Source organism: Salvelinus alpinus, chromosome 27 (genome assembly GCF_045679555.1).
Source record: "Salvelinus alpinus chromosome 27, SLU_Salpinus.1, whole genome shotgun sequence".
NCBI lineage: Eukaryota > Metazoa > Chordata > Actinopteri > Salmoniformes > Salmonidae > Salvelinus > Salvelinus alpinus.
This window is the reverse complement of record NC_092112.1, coordinates 42,120,625-42,140,137: the sequence shown is the minus strand read 5'-3', so window position 1 is coordinate 42,140,137 and position 19,513 is coordinate 42,120,625. Positions and strand designations below refer to the sequence as shown.

General features: G+C 43.5%; 1 protein-coding gene across 1 annotated transcript; it reads left to right on the top strand.

Annotated features, from left to right (window-relative positions):
* Window positions 1–340: 340 nt before the first annotated feature.
* On the top strand, window positions 341–18,346 carry LOC139556584 (pre-mRNA-processing factor 39-like). Its single transcript, XM_071370714.1, has 15 exons — window positions 341–498; window positions 9,626–9,774; window positions 10,018–10,569; window positions 10,715–10,840; window positions 11,053–11,171; window positions 11,707–11,874; window positions 12,095–12,278; window positions 12,799–12,906; window positions 13,254–13,418; window positions 13,897–14,023; window positions 16,446–16,714; window positions 16,871–17,055; window positions 17,202–17,276; window positions 17,436–17,538; window positions 17,740–18,346. The coding sequence occupies exons 1-15, from the start codon at window positions 486–488 to the stop codon at window positions 17,830–17,832; spliced, it is 2,436 nt and encodes an 811-aa protein (XP_071226815.1). The 5' UTR covers window positions 341–485; the 3' UTR covers window positions 17,833–18,346.
* The last annotated feature ends 1,167 nt before the right edge of the window (window positions 18,347–19,513 follow it).

Below are 19,513 nucleotides of genomic sequence, written 5' to 3'. Positions count from 1 at the left end.
CTCAACAAAGAACATTATATCATAAATAACTACTCTTTATTTTTTGTAGATCAGTCAGTCACAATTTAGCCATGATATATTACGATTTTGATCCTCTCGAACACAGCCATTATATTAGTGGATCCGCCCCCCTACAGTACGCATGGGTCGTCACTAGTTACTATAGCCACAAATACATTATGGCTAAACTCCGCCTCTTTCTACAATGAATCTAATTTAAATCTGTTTTTAAACATAACATGAAATACACTGCTAACCTTATACCTGACCCAAACCTTAAACCAAAAGCAAATGTTTACGATATAGCCATTTTGACTTTGTGTTTGTGGTAACTATTGAGAACCTTACGCATGCGCACATTCTGTCTGCCCTTCCGAAGCCTCCTCAAAGTTGTCGCTGGAGAATGAGAGTAGAAACGCGGCTACATGTTGTTGGTTAGATACGTTTAAAGTAACAGAAATACACATTTGTCTAAACTGAATTTCATGGAAGATACTGGTAAGTTGGGATTTTTTATTTATTTTTATACATGTTTTCCCCTGAACTTGTTACCACTCCGCTTGCTGTAATGTGAAGATGGTGGTGGACGTGTGCGGTCTGGCTAGCTAGCAGCTAACGTCGTTAGGCCCAAACCAAGGCAGGGTTGAAGACATAACTACGCTGTGGTACTGTTTGTAAGACTTTCAGCCAATTATTGGATTAAAATTAAACGGTCGCCTTTCCCTACTATCATTACAATGACACGCAGCATATGTGGACTTTACTAACGTCTTATTTCCGAGGATATACAGTCAGTGGGTAAGTTAGGTATTTAGATCCGTTTGAATTAACTAGCTACGGTTAGTTAGGTTACTAAGCCAACTTCACTGTTGTGTTTACCGCGTCGTGCTTCAATGATGTCTGGCTAGCTATCATTACAAGTGTGCTAGCTAGATAGTAAGCTATTTTGGTCGTTGTTGATTGAGCAAGTAAAATGTTTAGTTATATATGATAGCTAACGTTACTATACGCCAACACGCGCGCATGTGCTAGCTGACATGCTAGCTATGTTCCTAAACACGGAAGTACGCATGCTTGCACAAGTCGGTGTGACTGAAAAAGTCAGGAGCTGCGGTCGGTGGGGATTCTTTGGTTTACAACTACTTGAATAAAGTTGAGCGTGACTTGAATGGTTCAGGTTACTAATCTGGACATTTATTTTGTTACGTTTTCAGTTTACTTAGTTAGCCATATGTGGACATTTGGATCATAAATATATATATATATATATATATATAAAAAAATCTGTTTTAGTGCATTACTAGAGATGCCACAGGAACCTATAACCCTGCCTAAACATCAAATTGTTACCATGGTTGCTCCATGGACTTTCAGGCTGATCGAAGTCGCCCTAAAAAGACGCAATACTCTTTACAGGCCAGAATGTTTAATAAAAATATGTATCCGTACTTAACCAGTTGTACATGCTCTTGGTCCTTTTTGGTGGTAGGACGTGGAAATAATGTTGTTTACCCAATTTTTTTGCGTTACTGTGCATTCGAGAAGTGTTCAGGCCCCTTCACCTTTTCCACATTTTACAGCCTTATTCTAAAATGGAATAATTTGTTTTCTCATCAATATACACACAATACCACGTAATGCCAAAGCGAAAGTAAGTTTTGGATAATTTTAGCGCACAAAAAAATACCTTATTTCAGACCCTTTGCAATGAGACTCGAAATTGTGCTCAGGTAAATCCTGTTTCCATTGATCATCCTTGAGATGTTTCTACAACGTGATTGAAGTTCACCTGTGGTTAATTTAATTGATTGGACATGATTTGGAAAGGCACACAACTGTCAATATGAGGTCCCACAGTTGACGGTGCATGTCAGAGCAAAAACCAAGCCATGAGTTCAAAGGAATTATCCGTAGAGCTTCATGGCAGGATTTAGTCGAGACACAGATCTGCGGAAGGGTACCAAAAATGTTCTGCAGCATTGAAGGTCTCCAAGTACAGTGGCTTTCATCATTCTGAAATGGAAGAAGTTCGGAACCAGCAAAACTCTTCTTAGAGCTGGCTGCCCAGTCAAACTGAGCAAATGGGGGAGTCGGGCCTTGGTATTGGGGGGGTGACCAAAACCCTGATGGGAGCATTTTCCAGAAGGACAACCATCTCTGCAGCACTCCACCAATCAGGCCTTTATGGTAGAGGGGCCAGACGGAAGCCATTCCTCAGTAAAAGGAGGCTGCACATGACAGCCCGCTTGGAGTTTGCCAAAAGAGACCTAAAGACTCCCAGACCATGAGAAACAAGATTCTTTGGCCTGCATTGCAAGTGTCACGTCTGGAGGAAACCTGGCACCATCCCTGCGGTGAAGCATGGTGGTGGCAGCATCATGCTGTGGGGATGTTTTTCAGCGGCAGGGGCTAGGAGACAAGTCAGGATAGAGGAACAGAGTGGGGTGAAGGTTCACCTTCCAACAGGACAATGACCCTAAGCACACAGCCAAGACAACGCAGGAGTGGCTTCGGGACAAGTCTCTCAATGTCCTTGAGTGGCCCAGCCAGAGCCTGCACTTGAACCTGATCGAACATCTCTGAAGAAACCTGAAAGTAGCTGTGCAGCGACGCTCCCCATCCAACTTGACAGAGCTTGAGAGGCTCTGCAGAGAAGAATGGGAGACACTCCCTAAATACAGGTGTGCCGAGATTGTAGCGTCATACCCAAGAAGATTCAAGCCTGTAATCGCTGACAACGGTGGTTCAACAATGTACTGATTAAAGGGTCTGAATACTTATGTAAATGTGATTTCACTTAAATGTTGGCAAATAAAAAATGTATAATCAGTTTTTTTGTATTGTGTGTAGATTGAGGGGGGGGGGGACTATTTAATCCATTTTAGAATAAGGCTGTAACGTTACAAATGTGGAAAAAGTGAAGGGGTCTGAATACTTTCCGACTGCATTGAAGGTTCTGTAGCTTGTATTTTCAATCTCTTGAGGCATTGCACGTGATGTATGTTTCCTCGCAATCAGCTGGAAGATTTTGAATTCCTGTTTGGTTAGGCTCAACCACATTGTGCAGGTGCTTGTATAAGTGCAAATTTCATTAGTATTACAAATTCTGAAACGGAAATACAAACCGATATACAGATCAGCGTACTGAAAGTCATGTTGATAACACTTCCCTGTAGATATTTTGTATTATATTACCTACAATATGTTGCCGAAATCGGGGGACAACAAGTAAAGTTGAAATTAAGTTTGTTCAGCATTCTTACTTGTAATGGACTGTTCAGGGATGCTGAGCCTACATGTTAGTATTTCACTCTTGGATTCGGAAAGGAGGCTACGCATAACCCAGTTATGTCAATGTGACCTTTGGCATTGCATTTTATGTCAACACTGTCTGGATCCACTTCTTACTCGAGGGCTGGGCGACCATATCGTATTAACTAAAATTCATGTGTTAGAGCATTGTTGCAAGTATCAAGGTTGACATTTTCCTGCCTTAATCATTTTTGTCTCCTTCGCTCCTGTGCTGTAGGGACTTTACACAGACACCAAGCCCCTGCCAAACACAATGACAAAAGATAACTTCTTCCTCTCTGACAACGAACAGTTTAAACTCGCTATTTGCGGTTGAGGTTTGGTCCAACAGATTTGGGCATATGGACTCCGAAACACTTAGACATTATTTTACTGTAATAGTTGAGAATCTTTTCTAACGATACTTTTTTTTGGTCTCGACTCCCAAAATGTAGAACATGATTGTGGAAAGTGTATGTTCAGTTTCTGTCTCACAACGTACTGCTAGCAGCATTTTAGCCACATACTTATGTGCTAAATGTATTGTCTGTGTTTTATAAATGAGCATAAGGTGCATTTATATAAGACATTGGCAACTCGTTCTCATTCTGAGAAATAGCCTAAGCATCTTTTTATACAGGTAGGCCACTTGATTTCAGTGTCTAAACAAAGTGAACAGGCTGTTGTTCAAGTAGTTAGTGATGGACAGGTGTATTCGTAAGTTTAACTATTCTACCTTGTTGGCAAGCAAGTAGATCCAAGTTGGCTAGACTTTAAATATAAAGTTTAGCTGGTTACTCACTTGAGTGTTTATGGTACCTGTGTTAATAATTTTCTATAATGCCTGCTGCTAGAAGTTTGTCATTATTTGTGGCTGTGCATGGTTCTGGTTAAATTTGTAACAAAAATTGCATTTTCATAGACTTGAAAGCCAGATCAGTGATTATTGCAAAAAAGCAGATCCAATTTATTTTGTTAAAATAATTACAATATTAGTGGGTCTTATGTTTGTGGAAAGCCTATATTTAGCCACGGTATAATTTTAGACGCCCTGAATTAATTACATTATTCCTGGCTGTTTGAAATGCAGTGTATTGACCTTTTCATTGTTAAAAAAAAAAAAAAAGCTTATTTAGAGAACGTAGGAAAAAAGTGCGATTTGAGAAATAAGATATTTGTGCATATGGAATAGGGCTGTGACAAATTGACAATTTTGCTTAACACTTAAACTGCTATTTTCTTAATCGGTTTTCCATTAAAATGATAACTCATAAATTCCAAGTAAATTTACAATGCTGAATAATGGTGCTATTACGCATGTATGACCTCTAGGGCCGGGCGATGACGTTATCTACCGCAAGTTAACTCGCCAATGAAATTTAGGGTGCCAAATTCAATCAAAAGAAATCTCATATTTAAATTTTCTCAAACATACAAGTATTAGGCACCATTTTAAAGATAAAGTTCTCGTTAATCCAACCACAGTGTCCGATTTCAAAAAAGCTTTTCGGCAAAAGCAGAACATATCATTATGTTAGGTCAGCAACTAGTCACAGAAAGCATACAGCGATTAAAAAAAAATAATAATAAAAAGGTTGTTTAATTTATTATTATTATTTTTATTATTTTACAAAAAGCAGAAATATTGATAAAATGAATCACTAACCTTTGATATTCTTCATCGGATGACACTCCCGGGACAACATGTTACACAATACATGTATGTTTTGTTCGATCAAGTTATTATTTATATCCAAAAACCTCAGTTTACATTTGGCTTTGCCTCCAAAACATCCCGTGAATTTGCACAGAGCCACATCAAATCACAGAAATACTCATAATAATCATTAATAAAAGATACAAGTGTTATTCACAGATTTAAAGATATACTTCTCCTTAATGCAACCACCGTGTCAGTTTTCAAAAAAACTTTACGGAAAAAGCAAACCATGCTATAATCTGAGTACGGCGATCAGACATTCACAACCCAAGAATATATCCGCCATGTTGGAGTCAACATAAGTCAGAAAAAGCATTATAAATATTCACTTACCTTTGATGATCTTCGTCAGAATGCACTCCCAGGAATCCCAGTTCCACAATAAATGTTTGATTTGTTCCATAAAGTCCATCATTTATGTCCAAATTCCTCCTCTTTTGTTTGGGCGTTTAGTAAACAAATCGAAACCCACGAGGCGCGGGCAAGTCCAGCGGAAATGTCAGATGGAAATTCCAAAAAGTAATATTACTGGTCGTAGAAACAAATCAAACGATGTATAGAATCAATCTTTAGGATGTTTTTATCATTAATCTTCAATGTTCCAACCGGAGAATTCCTTTGTCTTCAGAAAAGCAAATGGAACGGGAGCTACCTGTCATGTGAACGTGCATGGTCAGCTCGTGGCTGCTGGCAGACCTCTGACTCATTCCCCTCTCATTCGGCCCCACTTCACAGTAGAAGCACCAGACAAGGTTCTAAAGACTGTTGACGTCTAGTGGAACCCCTAGGAAGTGACAACTCCATTGTGTCCTCCTCCCAGAGTGCTAAGAACCTTGGCGTGATCCTGGACAACACCCTGTCGTTCTCAACTAACATCAAGGCGGTGACCCGTTCCTGTAGGTTCATGCTCTACAACATTCGCAGAGTACGACCCTGCCTCACGCAGGAAGCGGCGCAGGTCCTAATCCAGGCACTTGTCATCTCCCGTCTGGATTACTGCAACTCGCTGTTGGCTGGGCTCCCTGCCTGTGCCATTAAACCCCTACAACTCATCCAGAACGCCGCAGCCCGTCTGGTGTTCAACTTTCCCAAGTTCTCTCACGTCACCCCGCTCCTCCGCTCTCTCCACTGGCTTCCAGTTGAAGCTCGCATCCGCTACAAGACCATGGTGCTTGCCTACGGAGCTGTGAGGGGAACGGCACCTCCGTACCTTCAGGCTCTGATCAGGCCCTACACCCAAACAAGGGCACTGCGTTCATCCACCTCTGGCCTGCTCGCCTCCCTACCTCTGAGGAAGTACAGTTCCCGCTCAGCCCAGTCAAAACTGTTCGCTGCTCTGGCACCCCAATGGTGGAACAAACTCCCTCACGACGCCAGGTCAGCGGAGTCAATCACCACCTTCCGGAGACACCTGAAACCCCACCTCTTTAAGGAATACCTAGGATAGGATAAAGTAATCATTCTAACCCCCCCCCCCTTAAAAGAGTTAGATGCACTATTGTAAAGTGGTTGTTCCACTGGATATCATAAGGTGAATGCACCAATTTGTAAGTCGCTCTGGATAAGAGCGTCTGCTAAATGACTTAAATGTAATGTAAATGTAAGTGCAAGGTGACCCATATTCCACTGTATATTCAATAGGGGCTGAGTTGAAAAACTACAAACCTCAGATTTCCCACTTCCTGGTTGGATTTTTTTTCTTAGGTTTTTGCCTGCCATATGAGTTCTGTTATACTCACAGACATCATTCAAACAGTTTTAGAAACTTGAGAAGTTATCTATCCAATACTACTACTAATATGCATATATTAGCATCTGGGACTGAGTAGGAGGCAGGTTACTCTGGGCACGCTTTTCATCCAAATGTGAAAATGCTGCCCCCTATCCATAAGAAGTTTTAAGCCCTGAAATTTGTGGAATTTTGCTTAAATGGGTGATGTATTTTGGGAGAGAGTGGTAAGCAGCCTGAAACTCCTGAAACCTATTGCAATAGCCATTGCACGGATTGACCATGCCATCCTGTCTGATGTTCAGACTCTGCTTGCAGATGTAAGAGGAGAAATCCGTTTTGCCCTGCCCACTTCCCTGTTGCTCCAAGCAGAGGAAACTGCAGTTTTGAAATACATCAAAAAGCGTGAAGACTATTGCCTGTAGCCCGTACACACTGCAGCGTACATGTTGGACCCCAAGTATGCTGGCAAGAGTGTCCTGTCTGGTGCAGAGATCAACAAGGCCTATGGTGTCATCACTACTGTCTCGCCACCTTGGCCTGGATGAGGGCAAAGGTTCTTGGTAGTCTGGCGAAGTACACTTCAAAGCAAGGGCTTTGGGATGGAGATGCAATGTGGCCGTCGTGCCAACATATCTCATCAGCCACCTGGTGGAAGGGACTTTGTGGATCTGAGGCTCTTTTCCCTGTTGTCTCCATCATCCTCCAAATCCCACGAATATCGGCTGCCTCAGAGCGCAACTGGTCCTTGTTTAGGAATACTCACACCAAAGCACGCAACAGGCTGACCAATACAAGGGTTGAAAATTGGTGGCCATCTGGGCAAATTTGAGGCTTTGTGAGCCCGACAGCGAACCATCCTCAACAAGGTTGGAAAGTGACAGTGAAGATGAGGCCTCAGAGTCTGATGTTCAAGAGGTGGACATTGAGGAGGTCCAGGGAGAAGACATGGAAGCCTGAGAGGAAGACAACCAAAGCTTTAGTTTCTGGACTATCATTTTACAGATGTATGTCGAATTTTTGGGGGGGAGATGCGATGGATCATTGGGGGATCATTCAATATTCCCTTTGTTGTTCAGTGAGATCATCCCATGTAAAAGGTCAACTCATTTAAAGTTCAATTTGTAACTAAATTGTTATTTTATTTCTATTGGAAGGATTTAATCACTTGCAGTTATGTCTACTTATGATAATGTTAAAGGTTTATGTTTGTCTCCATATGATATGGTAAATATATCCAATGCAATAAACATCTACATTTAAATGGTTTTAATATTAATACCCACGGAAAGTTTCGACCTCTGAACATTCCACAAAATGTGCAACCCTAATAGCGACAATTGATACCATTTTTCAGAATTTTTTTAGAAAGTGGTGCCTCAGTTCTGTACCACAGAACAATGAGACAGATATTTCACGGGATGTATAAATGTGAAGCATCCACTTGGCGTTTCTACTCGCTACCGAAGATGGAACAAGATGGATTTCGGCAGACATTCTACACATTTTCTCCTCGATTTTTAAACAATTGATCTCAATACAGTTTTCTGTTCCCAAAACTAGAAGCTGTTATGAACAAAGGGGCAAAGTTTTGTTAACTTCACTGTGTGCCAAGTAAATAAATACATATATATATATATATATGTGTATTTATTTAGTTTAGGAGTACAATGGTAAATTGAGTTATTGCACACTTCAGAGTAGGTGTTCCCTAATGGAAATATGCAAATGCATGCTAGAACGCACCAATTGAATCTCCAACTTCCTTGTTCTGCCCACTGACTCATTTGTTCCCGTTGGAAACGACATGCTGTAGTCATTCTTGGGTTAGTTATAAAAAATCTTTGTACTATTGTCAGATGGTAGAATTCTTCTCTGGCTTAAAATATTCAGTTTTTTCCTTTTACAACAAAGGTTGCTGATTGATGTGCTGCTGTTGTGTTTTAATACCTTTTTTATTTTTATGGTAGCTAGATGTTGTATTTCTACTAAATGTCTTGGTATTTTACAAACAGTACTTTCTTTTAGGAAAGAGTGATCTGCGTGCAGGCTGCACGAAGCAGCTCGATTTATTTGGTTGACAGTTCTGGTTGCCTAGTGATGGACTTTAGTCCGGCTTCAGAAGTGGCGTTCCTTTACAGACAAGTAAAATGTCTGTTCATATCACCAGAGAAGGTTTTGTGCTGGCATAAAACAATAAAACGTAGGGTAGCCTACCCTAACAGACAGATATGCTGTAGCCGAGGCACTTTCAAGGGGCCACATTCCATTACGCCTGAAAAGCGTAATCGATACATGCTACCGGTAGTCTACTGTGATTTCATGCGGCAAAAACTATGAGTAGGCTACCCCGTGCTTGAACACACACTTGCATCATTAGTGAAGAGACAGCGCAGGCAAGCCAGCGTGACGGCGGGATTGAGAGAGGCAGAAGAAGCGTGCTCATATGTTTTGGTAATCTGCATCTCGCAATATCTTGTCTTGCATGCCTTGCAAATTCACCAAGTAGCCTAAAGTTTGCCTCTTCCTCTCTGGTTTTATTTGAATTACACAATCTCCACAGGCCATTATAGCCTATCGGCTATAACATGTAAAAAAAAAAATAATACAAATAAATGTTGGTTGTGTAACTGAACTGTGATTATATTTACGTGCAGTGGGTGAAGACCGTTTTTTTTTGGTTAGAGGTTTATATTAACGTTAAGGATCCCAACTTGGTTCACACTCCTAGGTTGGACATTTTCTGTGACATTTCATTAAACATGGGACTTCCATATCACCCAGTCAGAACTGATTCCACATCAATTTCCTGTAATACTAACTAATAATTACTGTCCCTTCTCGATTTTGTGATATTGACGTGCATTGTGTGTTCCTCTCCCCAGACCTGCACCTCTCAGACGAGCCCATGACGGGGATGTTGGACACAGACAGCCCTGAGAGTGTGGATTCCCCAGCCATGGAGGGCAACGGAGAGGACTTCCTCCCCGACCTGCCTGTCCTCACGCATGCTGCTGAATGGACCATGGATCAGGTCAGTGTGGGAAATGCACGTGGGGTTTGACCTCTTTTGCCCTTCATGTAGTTGTAATGACAAAGCCAATGTATCCCTTTTGTTATTATTCATAGCAAATGCTATTTTGTCTGCCTGCATTACTAGTAGGTCTAAACACCAACACTTCCATCTTTCAATAGTGGTGCTCTCTCAAACATGAGGCAGTCCCTTACCTATTTTCTTAGTTGCTTGTTGGTAATAATTTCCTTCCCCCTTGACCAGGATCCCCATAACCTCACCACGGTTATCCACGACTCGGACTCAGAGTCAGATCAATCGTCACCAGAGGTAATAGAGCAGCACCAGGTCCAGCAGTCTGATCTTGGATCTGTTGAACAGGCGGTGCAGCACTTCCAGCTAGCGAGTGCTGAACTCTTCCAAGAGGAGCGTCGGGAGCATGAGGATTCAGATGAGCAGTCTGGTTCTCCACAGGCAGAACAACAGAACCAAATGGAGGCATCGTCAGACGAGAGTCAGGATGGGCACAACACAGCCACAGAGCCTCTGATACAGAGCGACAAGTTGTCCGACGCTGTAGAACAGCAACAAGATCGAGTCCAAGCCCAGCCACCAATGGTTGCAGAAGATGGTAGCCCAGCTAACATGGAACTTGACGAATCCAAAGAGACAGAGCAGGGGGAACCTGTTGAAGAACCAGCTGTCCCTACTGAGCCTCTTATCCCTTCTGAGTATGAGAAGCTGGCTAAAGGGTGTGAGGAGAACCCTGATGACTTCAATGGTTGGGTCTACCTGCTGCAGTATGTGGAGCAAGAGGTGAGTGTGGAAAAGTCCTGGAATTTTTATGTTGACCCTTGCTTCTATTGTGGCTAGGTTTTATCTGCTCTATTAAACTACATGTAAACATTGAGGTTTTTCTGTCAGTAAGCAAGTTGTAAATGTCATTTTTTTGCCGCCTCAGAATCATCTAGGTGTGGTGCGGAAGGCGTTTGATGCGTTTTTCTTGCGCTACCCCTACTGCTACGGCTACTGGAAGAAGTTAGCTGACACTGAGAAGAAACATGGCAATGCACAGGTGGCAGAGGAGGTAAGTCTTTGTCTTCCATCGCTGGGCTCATGCAGTGGTATTTAATAGTGTAAATGGACATCTTCTCCTCCTGTCCTGATCTGAAAGGGCTTGACAGGGTTAGTGGCTGGAGCTTTGTTCTGTCTACTGTTTGGGTTCTTGCTGTGGCATTCATTCGGCTTTTCACACTGGTTGTCTCATTCCCCAATGTCGTTTTTGCCTCCTATCCCCAGGTGTACCGGCGGGGTGTGCATGCCATCCCCCTCAGTGTGGACCTGTGGCTCCACTACCTGTCCTTCATCAAGGACAACGCTGACCCTGAAGACCCAGAGACACCGTCACGCATTAGAGCGTGAGTAAAGAGCTCTGTCCTCACTGAAAAGTGAAACGCCGCACCTCAACACACACACTCCTGTATATCCACAAGTTAGGTGCGCGAGAGCCTTGTGACAATTCCAAAACCAAGTGTTTTACCGATTTTACAGGTCATAGTGTATTGTTAACAGGGTTGGGGAGTAATTTGTTTTCCAAAAACATAACTAATCAGATTACAAATGCTTTTGAAAAATAGTAATATTCAGAAAAAATGTATTGACACCTTTGTTTTCTCATTGATCTTCCATTCAGCATTGAAAAAGGGTGCAAGTTTAAGTTTGTTCCACCTGAGCTAGTCTGACAAGTCAAAGACCACTATGATGACACACATGGATCCTTTTTGTCTTCTTCTAATGCCTTTTTAAAGGGAAAGTAATCAGATTACGTTACTAAGTTTGGGTAATCCAACAGTTACATTACTGATAAATGTGGACAGATAACTGTAACAAATTACATTTAGAAAGTAACCTACCCAACCCTGATTGTTAATCATGTCGTCTGTGTTCCTACAGTGCGTATGAGCATGCTGTGTTGGCAGCAGGGACAGACTTCCGCTCTGACCGTCTGTGGGAGGCCTACATCAACTGGGAGACGGAGCAGGAGAAATTGGCCAACGTCACGGCCATCTACGATCGTATCCTGGGCATACCCACCCAGCTCTACTCCCAGCACCTCCAGAGGTATGACGGTTCAGCTCATTCACAATAGGTTTTGATAAACCGTCCATGAGGGTTATGGTCTACATCTCAGGTAGTGGGTAGCTCAGAGAAATGAAACACTGGCATTAGTTCTAATGCCAGTGTTAACCTTAGTTCTAACCAGCCACACTTACTTTCAGGGGAACTATTTTCTGGTCGTACTTTTTGTTCTCTTAGTGATGTACTAATTGTCATTCTTCAGGTTCAAAGAGCATGTGCAGAACAACAACCCCAAACACTTCCTGTCAGAGGAGGAGTTTGTCCAGCTCCGGGTGGAGCTAGCCAAAGCCAATGCAGTCACCGTCAATGAGGAAGGAGAGGAAGCAACACCCGCGGAGCCCGAGGGTCTCCCAGCCGGCACCGAGGACCTCCCAGATCCTGCTAAGGTACGACTCCGCCGCCTCACCTTCAGGGGGGTTGATGTACCACAACATGCCAGAGGGTTAGGAAGGAGGCCCTTGTCTCTTCATTATCACCCATGGAGACATCATCCATGGGGTGAAACACACATCTGTGCAGGTTTGAAGAGGTGTCTTTCCGTCAGCAGCCAAGCCAATGAGTACGTGGGCATCATCCAGTCAGGGATTTGGAATGGATGGATCGTGGGCTGGCTGGCCTAGTTGAGTGACTCCCCTCGTCCTCTCCAGTCCCCAGCACCAGGACTGGCCTACAGACAGGGTGTATATGGTACATACCCTGTCCCGGGGTGGGCCTCGGTCCCTGGGTAGGCCCCAACACCTTCGACAGGCAGAGCCCCTGCTTGTCTCTGGCTCTCTTTCAGCCTCAGGGTGATGTAAATAACCTTGGCAGCAGGACATGCAGTTTGCACATCAGTGGAGAATGAGATGGTTACGAGATTGTTTTAAAGTCAAGCAATTAACGTTGGGTGTCTTGTGTTATGTTTAGAGAGTGACGGAGATTGAGAACATGCGCCACAAGGTGATCGAGTTACGCCAGGAGGTGTTCAACCAAAACGAGCAGGAGGTCAGCAAACGCTGGGCCTTTGAGGAAGGGGTGAGTACTGACATCTGTCTTTTTTAATGATCAGAATATCATCCAATTGTATTTCATAATGTTAAAAGGAATAGTTCACCTCAAAGTTTTCATACCTCTAAAGTGGGCTTTGTCAAGCTGGGTGGAGATGGAATTGGATGGTGCCACTCTTTCCCATTCATTTGGGATTGAGGCCTACAGATGTCTACACAGTAGATGGAATACGAGGTATGAAAATATATGTTGATTTTTGGGGTGAACTATCCCTCATTAATTTCCTTCCATTGTTAATAACGTTACTTTTGAAATGGTTGTACATTTTGGTCCGCCGCCATTTTGAATGCCGTGTTTCCCTTTTCCCCTCGTAGATAAAACGGCCCTACTTCCACGTTAAAGCCCTGGAGAAGACCCAGCTCAGCAACTGGAAGGAGTATCTGGACTTTGAGATGGAGAATGGCACTCCCGAACGTGTGGTCGTTTTGTTCGAACGCTGCCTCATCGCCTGTGCTCTCTACGAGGACTTCTGGATGAAGGTAACCCAACCATAACATTTGATCTTCAACCCCACCTCAAAAATAATGACCCCCGCACTTCCCCCATCAACGATTGCATCACTTCCTGACAACAGTAAATCGTCCTGAACATCTCTTCTTTGCGTGTAACGTTGATCTGTTAATCACTGTATCTGTTGTATTAGGGGATGGCCAGCTTTGCCACACAAGATTTGACTCCAGCATTTGCCAACTACTACGTTGCATCTTCTCCGTCTCCCACTACCTTACAGAAACTTATCTTATTGGTTCCATGAAGGTGCTGATGGGTTTACAAAGAACATTTCTAAAAACACGATCTTGTCAATGAAGAAATTCACTGGTTGAGCAAACCGGAAATGGGTGTTTTAAAATGTTGTTGTCACCTTCCCTTCCTCGTCTTCTCTCCACCTCCTGCTCTCCATCCACCCCGTCCTCCCCTCTTTCTCCAACCCTCTCTTTCTCTTGCTTCATACTGAAGTACGCAAAATATCTAGAGAGCTACAGCATTGAGGGAGTGCGACATGTGTACAAGAAGGCGTGTACCATCCACCTATCCAAGAAGCCCAACATTCACCTGCTGTGGGCCGCGTTCGAGGAGCAGCAGGGTGAGTGGTGTTTCTAGTTCCCACTTAACATCACATTCACATAAAGCTGTGACGGTTATGGAATTTTAACTTGTTGTTTTAACCACTCCACAAATTTCTTGTTAACAAACTATAGTTTTGGCAAGTTGGTTAGGATATCTACTTTGTGCATGACACAAGTCATTTTCCCAACAATTGTTCACAGACAGATTATTTCACTTATATTCACTGTATCACAATTCCAGTGGGTCAGAAGTTTACAATGCACTAAGTTGACTGTGCCTTTAAACAGCTTGGAAAATTCCAGAAAATGATGTCATGGCTTTAGAAGCTTCTGATAGGCTAATTGACATTTGAGTCAATTGGAGGTGTACCTGTGGATGTATTTCAAGTCCTACCTTCAAACTCAGTGCCTCGTTGCTTGACATAATGTGAAAATCAAAATAAATCTGCCAAGACCTCAGAAAATAAGTTTTAGACCTCCACAAGTCTGGTTCATCCTTGGGAGCAATTTCCAAATGCCTGAAGGTACCATGTTCATCTGTACAAACAATAGTACGCAAGTATAAACACCATGGGACCACGCAGCCGTCATTCTGCTCAGGAAGGAGCTGTCTGTCTCCTAGAGATGAACGTACTTTGGTGTGAAAAGTGCAAATCAATCCCAGAACAACAGCAAAGGACCTTGTGAAGATGCTGGAGGAAACAGGTACAAAAGCATCTATATCCACAGTAAAACGAGTCCTATATCGGCAACCTGAAAGGCTGCTCAGCAAGGAAGAAGCCACTGCTCCAAAACTGCCATAAAAAAAGCCAGACTACGGTTTGCAACTGCACATGGGGACAAAGATCGTACTTTTTGGAGAAATGTCCTCCGGTCTGATGAAACAAAAATAGAACTATTTGGCCATAATGACCATCGTTATGTTTGGAGGAAAAACGGGGAGGCTTGCAAGCCAAAGAACACCATCCCAACCGTGAAGCACGGGGGTGGCTGCATCATGTTGTGGGGGTGCTTTGCTGCAGGAGGGACTGGTGCACTTCACAAAATAGATGGCACCATGAGGAGGAAAATTATGTGGATATATTGAAGCAACATCTCAAGACATCAGTCAGGAAGTTAAAGCTTGGTCGCAAATGAGTCTTCCAAATGGACAATGACCCCCCCAGCATACTTCCAAAGTTGTGGCAAAATGGCTCAAGGACAACAAAGTCAAGGTATTGGAGTGGCCATCACAAAGCCCTGGCCTCAATCCTATAGAAAATTTGTGGGCAGAACTGAAAAAGCGTGTGCGAGCAAGGCGGCCTACAAACCTAACTCAGTTACACCAGCTTTGTCAGGAGGAATGTGCCAAAATTCACCCAATTTATTGTGGGAAGGCTACCCACAAGGTCTGTGGTCTGCTGGTCATTTTGCAGGGCTCTGGCAGTGCTCCTCCTTGCACAAAGGCGGAGGTAGCGGTCCTGCTGCTGGGTTGTTGCCTTCCTACGGCCTCCTCCACGTCTCCTGATGTACTGGCCTGTCTCCTGGTAGCGCCTCCATGCTCTGGACACTACGCTGACAGACACAGCAAACCTTCTTGCCACAGCTCGCATTGATGTGCCATCCTGGATGAGCTGCACTACCTGAGCCACTTGTGTGGGTTGTAGACTCCGTCTCATGCTACCACTAGAGTGAAAGCACCGCCAGCATTCAAAAGTGACCAAAACATCAGCCAGGAAGCATAGGAACTGAGAAGTGGTCTGTGGTCACCACGTGCAGAACCACTCCTTTATTGGGGGTGTCTTGCTAATTGCCTATAATTTCCACCTTTTGTCTATTCCATTTGCACAACAGCATGTGAAATTTATTGTCAATCAGTGTTGCTTCCTAAGTGGACAGTTTGATTTCACAGAAGTGTGATTGACTTGAAGTTACATTGTGTTGTTTAAGTGTTCCCTTTATTTTTTTGAGCAGTGTATTATTCTGACATTTCACATTCTTAAAATAAAGTGGTGATCCTAAGACAGGTAATTTTTACTTGGATTAAATGTCAGGAATTGTGAAACTGAGTTTAAATGTATTTGGCTAAGGTGTATGTAAACTTCCGACTTCAACTGTAAAAACGTAATGATTATTAGGTAAACTTTGTCTATTTGAAAATAAAAATGAATCCCCACCATATTAAAATGAATGTGTTAAGACAATTCTGACAAAACAATTGTGGTTCATGGTGATTGTCCATAATTGTTGGTTGTACGATTGTGCCAGCCCCACGATTCACACACTTCACTTGTCAGACCTTTACCTGATGTGATTTACAAACAAGTGCATTCGACTAATGAGGCTGAGACGATCACGTAATAGAAGTTCAAAAGCCTTGGTAGCCTCGGTCTACACATACTAGTAAGTAACATTCAACCCAGAAGTGGAACTGAGTTTTGGTGTTTTGTTTCCCTGCAGGGAACATAGAGGAGGCACGCGGCATCCTGAAGTCTCTGGAAGAGGTGGTACCGGGTCTGGCCATGGTGCGTCTGCGGCGGGTCAGCCTGGAACGCCGCCACGGCAATCTGGAGGAGGCAGAGGCCCTGCTGAGCGAGGCGATGGCATCGGGGAAGAACGCCAGCGAGACGTCGTTCTACGCCGTGAAGCTGGCCCGGCAGCTGCTGAAGGTGCAGAGGAGCCTCACCAAGGCCCGCAAAGTGTTGCTGGACACCATAGACAAGGACCAGGTAAGATCACAGAGCTAGATGAATGGAATCACTTGGTTCAGGATCTTGATATTGAGATACAGTACATGGTGTCAAAGGGAGATTGATTCAGAGAAAATGTGTTTAGAGAAACCATTTGAGTTCATCATTAATCTGTGTGTGTGTGTGTGTCTCCAGACGAGTCCTAAGCTGTACCTGAACCTGCTAGAGCTGGAGTACAGTGGGGACGTGCAGCAGAATGAGGCGGAAATCTTGGCCTGCTTCGACCGCGCCCTGAGCAGCCCGCTGCCCCTCGACTGCCGCCTCACCTTCTCTCAGCGCAAGCTCGAGTTCCTCGAGGACTTTGGCAGCGACATCAATAAGTCAGTTGACCTACAGTACCTACACCCTCAAACAATGAGTACATTTTCACTGACCAGTGTTCTGATTGGTCAATGAATGACAATGAATCCATATGGCATGCTTGCACTCCTAATCTCAACCATGTACTCTTTTTCCGTCCTCACAGGTTAGTGACTGCATACGATGAACACCAGAAGCTTCTGAAAGAACATGAGTCGACAAAGAGGAAAGCAGAGAATGGGTAAGATTTGAATTTGTTCACTTCTCTCTCTGTTTAACATTTACGACATTGAGTACAACACCGTAGGATGCTTCATAGCAGGTTGTGAATCGCCATACCTGAATTGATTTAGTTGGGTGCTCTTGATTGACATGAACCTGTTCCTTCGTGTCCCTGCAGCTCCCAGGAGCCCGAGTCGAAGAGACAGCGTACAGACGACCACACCAGCTCAGGGCACATGATGCAGGGAGATAACTCTGCCTACAACTACAACTGGTACCAAGTGAGTCCTATGATAGAACGGAGTCAAACATTGTTATACATGCAATTTGTATTGCAAGGTGACACATGTAATACCATCCCTGACAATTGGTTCTCACTAGAATAAAAAAAAAATGGGAGGACTATAGTGTTGAACTCTATCATCTGGTGACGCTGACAGGAATGCCAACTAACCCTGTCTTTCCTTGCTTTCCTTCTACAGCAACAGTACAATAACTGGGGACAGCATTCCTGGGGACAGTACAACCAGTATGCCCAGCAGTATAACCAGTACTACCCCCCTCCACCAACATGATGTTTCAAAGACCGATGGGCAGAGATCCTTCTGAAGGAAGAAATTCAGAGGAAGCATACTTTCTACCCAGCCCAACCGCTCAGCTTGACCATCCTCTTTGATTTGTTGTTTGATGTCCTTTTGTTTCCATTGGCCATTTGACATATTCATTGTAATCATCATCTCACCATCATTCATTGACTGGCTGCTTTTTGTGTTCTTTACGCATGTGTTGGTGATGCGGACTTCCGATTATTATTTTTCCCCCACAGTCAAAATTACGCCAAATTATATGTTTTTAATTTTAGATTGGTTCCTCTTCGATATCTCTGTGTGGGGAAACTAGTTATGTTTGATACAGATTATAGATTCGTATAGAGGTAGTGGTACCTGCTGTGCTCCGAGTCCTCCCTGAGCCTCTCCTCTGCTTTCCTAAGATTAAGGTTTGTTTTGTTTTCTGGGACAAGAACAGAAATGAATGAAGATTCATTTTTTTATTTTGACTTAATTTCATAATAAAGACATTGATATCCTATTTCTTGTTTTGTTCCCTGAATTAACCATTTTTAATATCATTGCCATTGCAGCGTAACCGTTAAGATTGGGTAGGTACAGGCAATTTGCTCTCCAATCATACATTCCTGTAATTGACATGTACTTACTCCTTCTACACATTTTATAGATGAAAGCATAGGTCATACTCAGCAGACATCAACCCTGGTCATGGAGTGGTACAGTAGGATGTGGTGTGTGCTGGCTTTTGTTCCAAGTCCAACCCACCACTACAAAGATGATGTAGTTTATCATGGTCTTAATCCAGCAGTTCTAATTGGATTTTTATGTTGTGGATGGGAGTGACCTCAGCCAGTGCACTACATAAACTCAGCAAAAAAAGAAACATCCCTTTTTCATGACCGTCTTTCAAAGATAATTTGTTAAAATCCAAATAGATCACAGATCTTCATTGTAAAGGGTTTGAATACTGTTTCCCATGCTTGTTCAATGAACCATAAAAAATTAATGAACATGCACCTGTGGAACGGTCATTAAGACACTAACAGCTTACAGACGGTAGGCAATTAAGATCACAGTTATGAAAGCTTAGAACACTAGAGGCCTTTCTACTGACTGAAAAACACCAAAAGAAAGATGCCCGGGGTCCCTGCTCATCTGTGTGAACGTGCCTTAGGCATGCTGCAAGGAAGTATGAGGACTGCAGATGTGGCCAGGGCAATAAATTGCAATGTCCGTACTGTGAGACGTCGAAGACAGGACGGACAGCTGATCATCCTCGCAGTGGTAGACCACGTGTAACAACAGCTGCACAGGATCGGTACATCCGAACATCACACCTGCGAGACAGGTACAGGATGGCAACAACAACTGCCTGAGTTACACCAGGAATGCATAATCCCTCTATCAGTGCTCAGACTGTCTGCAATAGGCTGAGAGAGGCTGGGCTTGTAGGCCTGTTGTAAGGCAGGTCCTCACCGGCAAAAACGTCACCTATGGGCACAAACCCACCGTTTCTGGACCAGACAGGACTGGCAAAAAGTGCTCTTCTCTGACAAGTCTCGGTTTTGTTTCACCAGGGGTGATGGTCGGATTCACGTTTATCGTTGAAGGAATGATCGTTACACCGAGGCCTGTACTCTGGAGCGGGTTTGATTTGGAGGTGGAGGGTCCGTCATGGTCTGGGGCG

Excerpts from the sequence above, each read along its gene's own strand:
- LOC139556584 (XM_071370714.1), top strand. Across the intron at positions 11,172-11,706 it reads ACACCGTCACGCATTAGAGC|TGCGTATGAGCATGCTGTGT; the intron begins GTGAGTAAAGAG and ends GTGTTCCTACAG. Across the intron at positions 12,907-13,253 it reads GCTGGGCCTTTGAGGAAGGG|ATAAAACGGCCCTACTTCCA; the intron begins GTGAGTACTGAC and ends TTCCCCTCGTAG.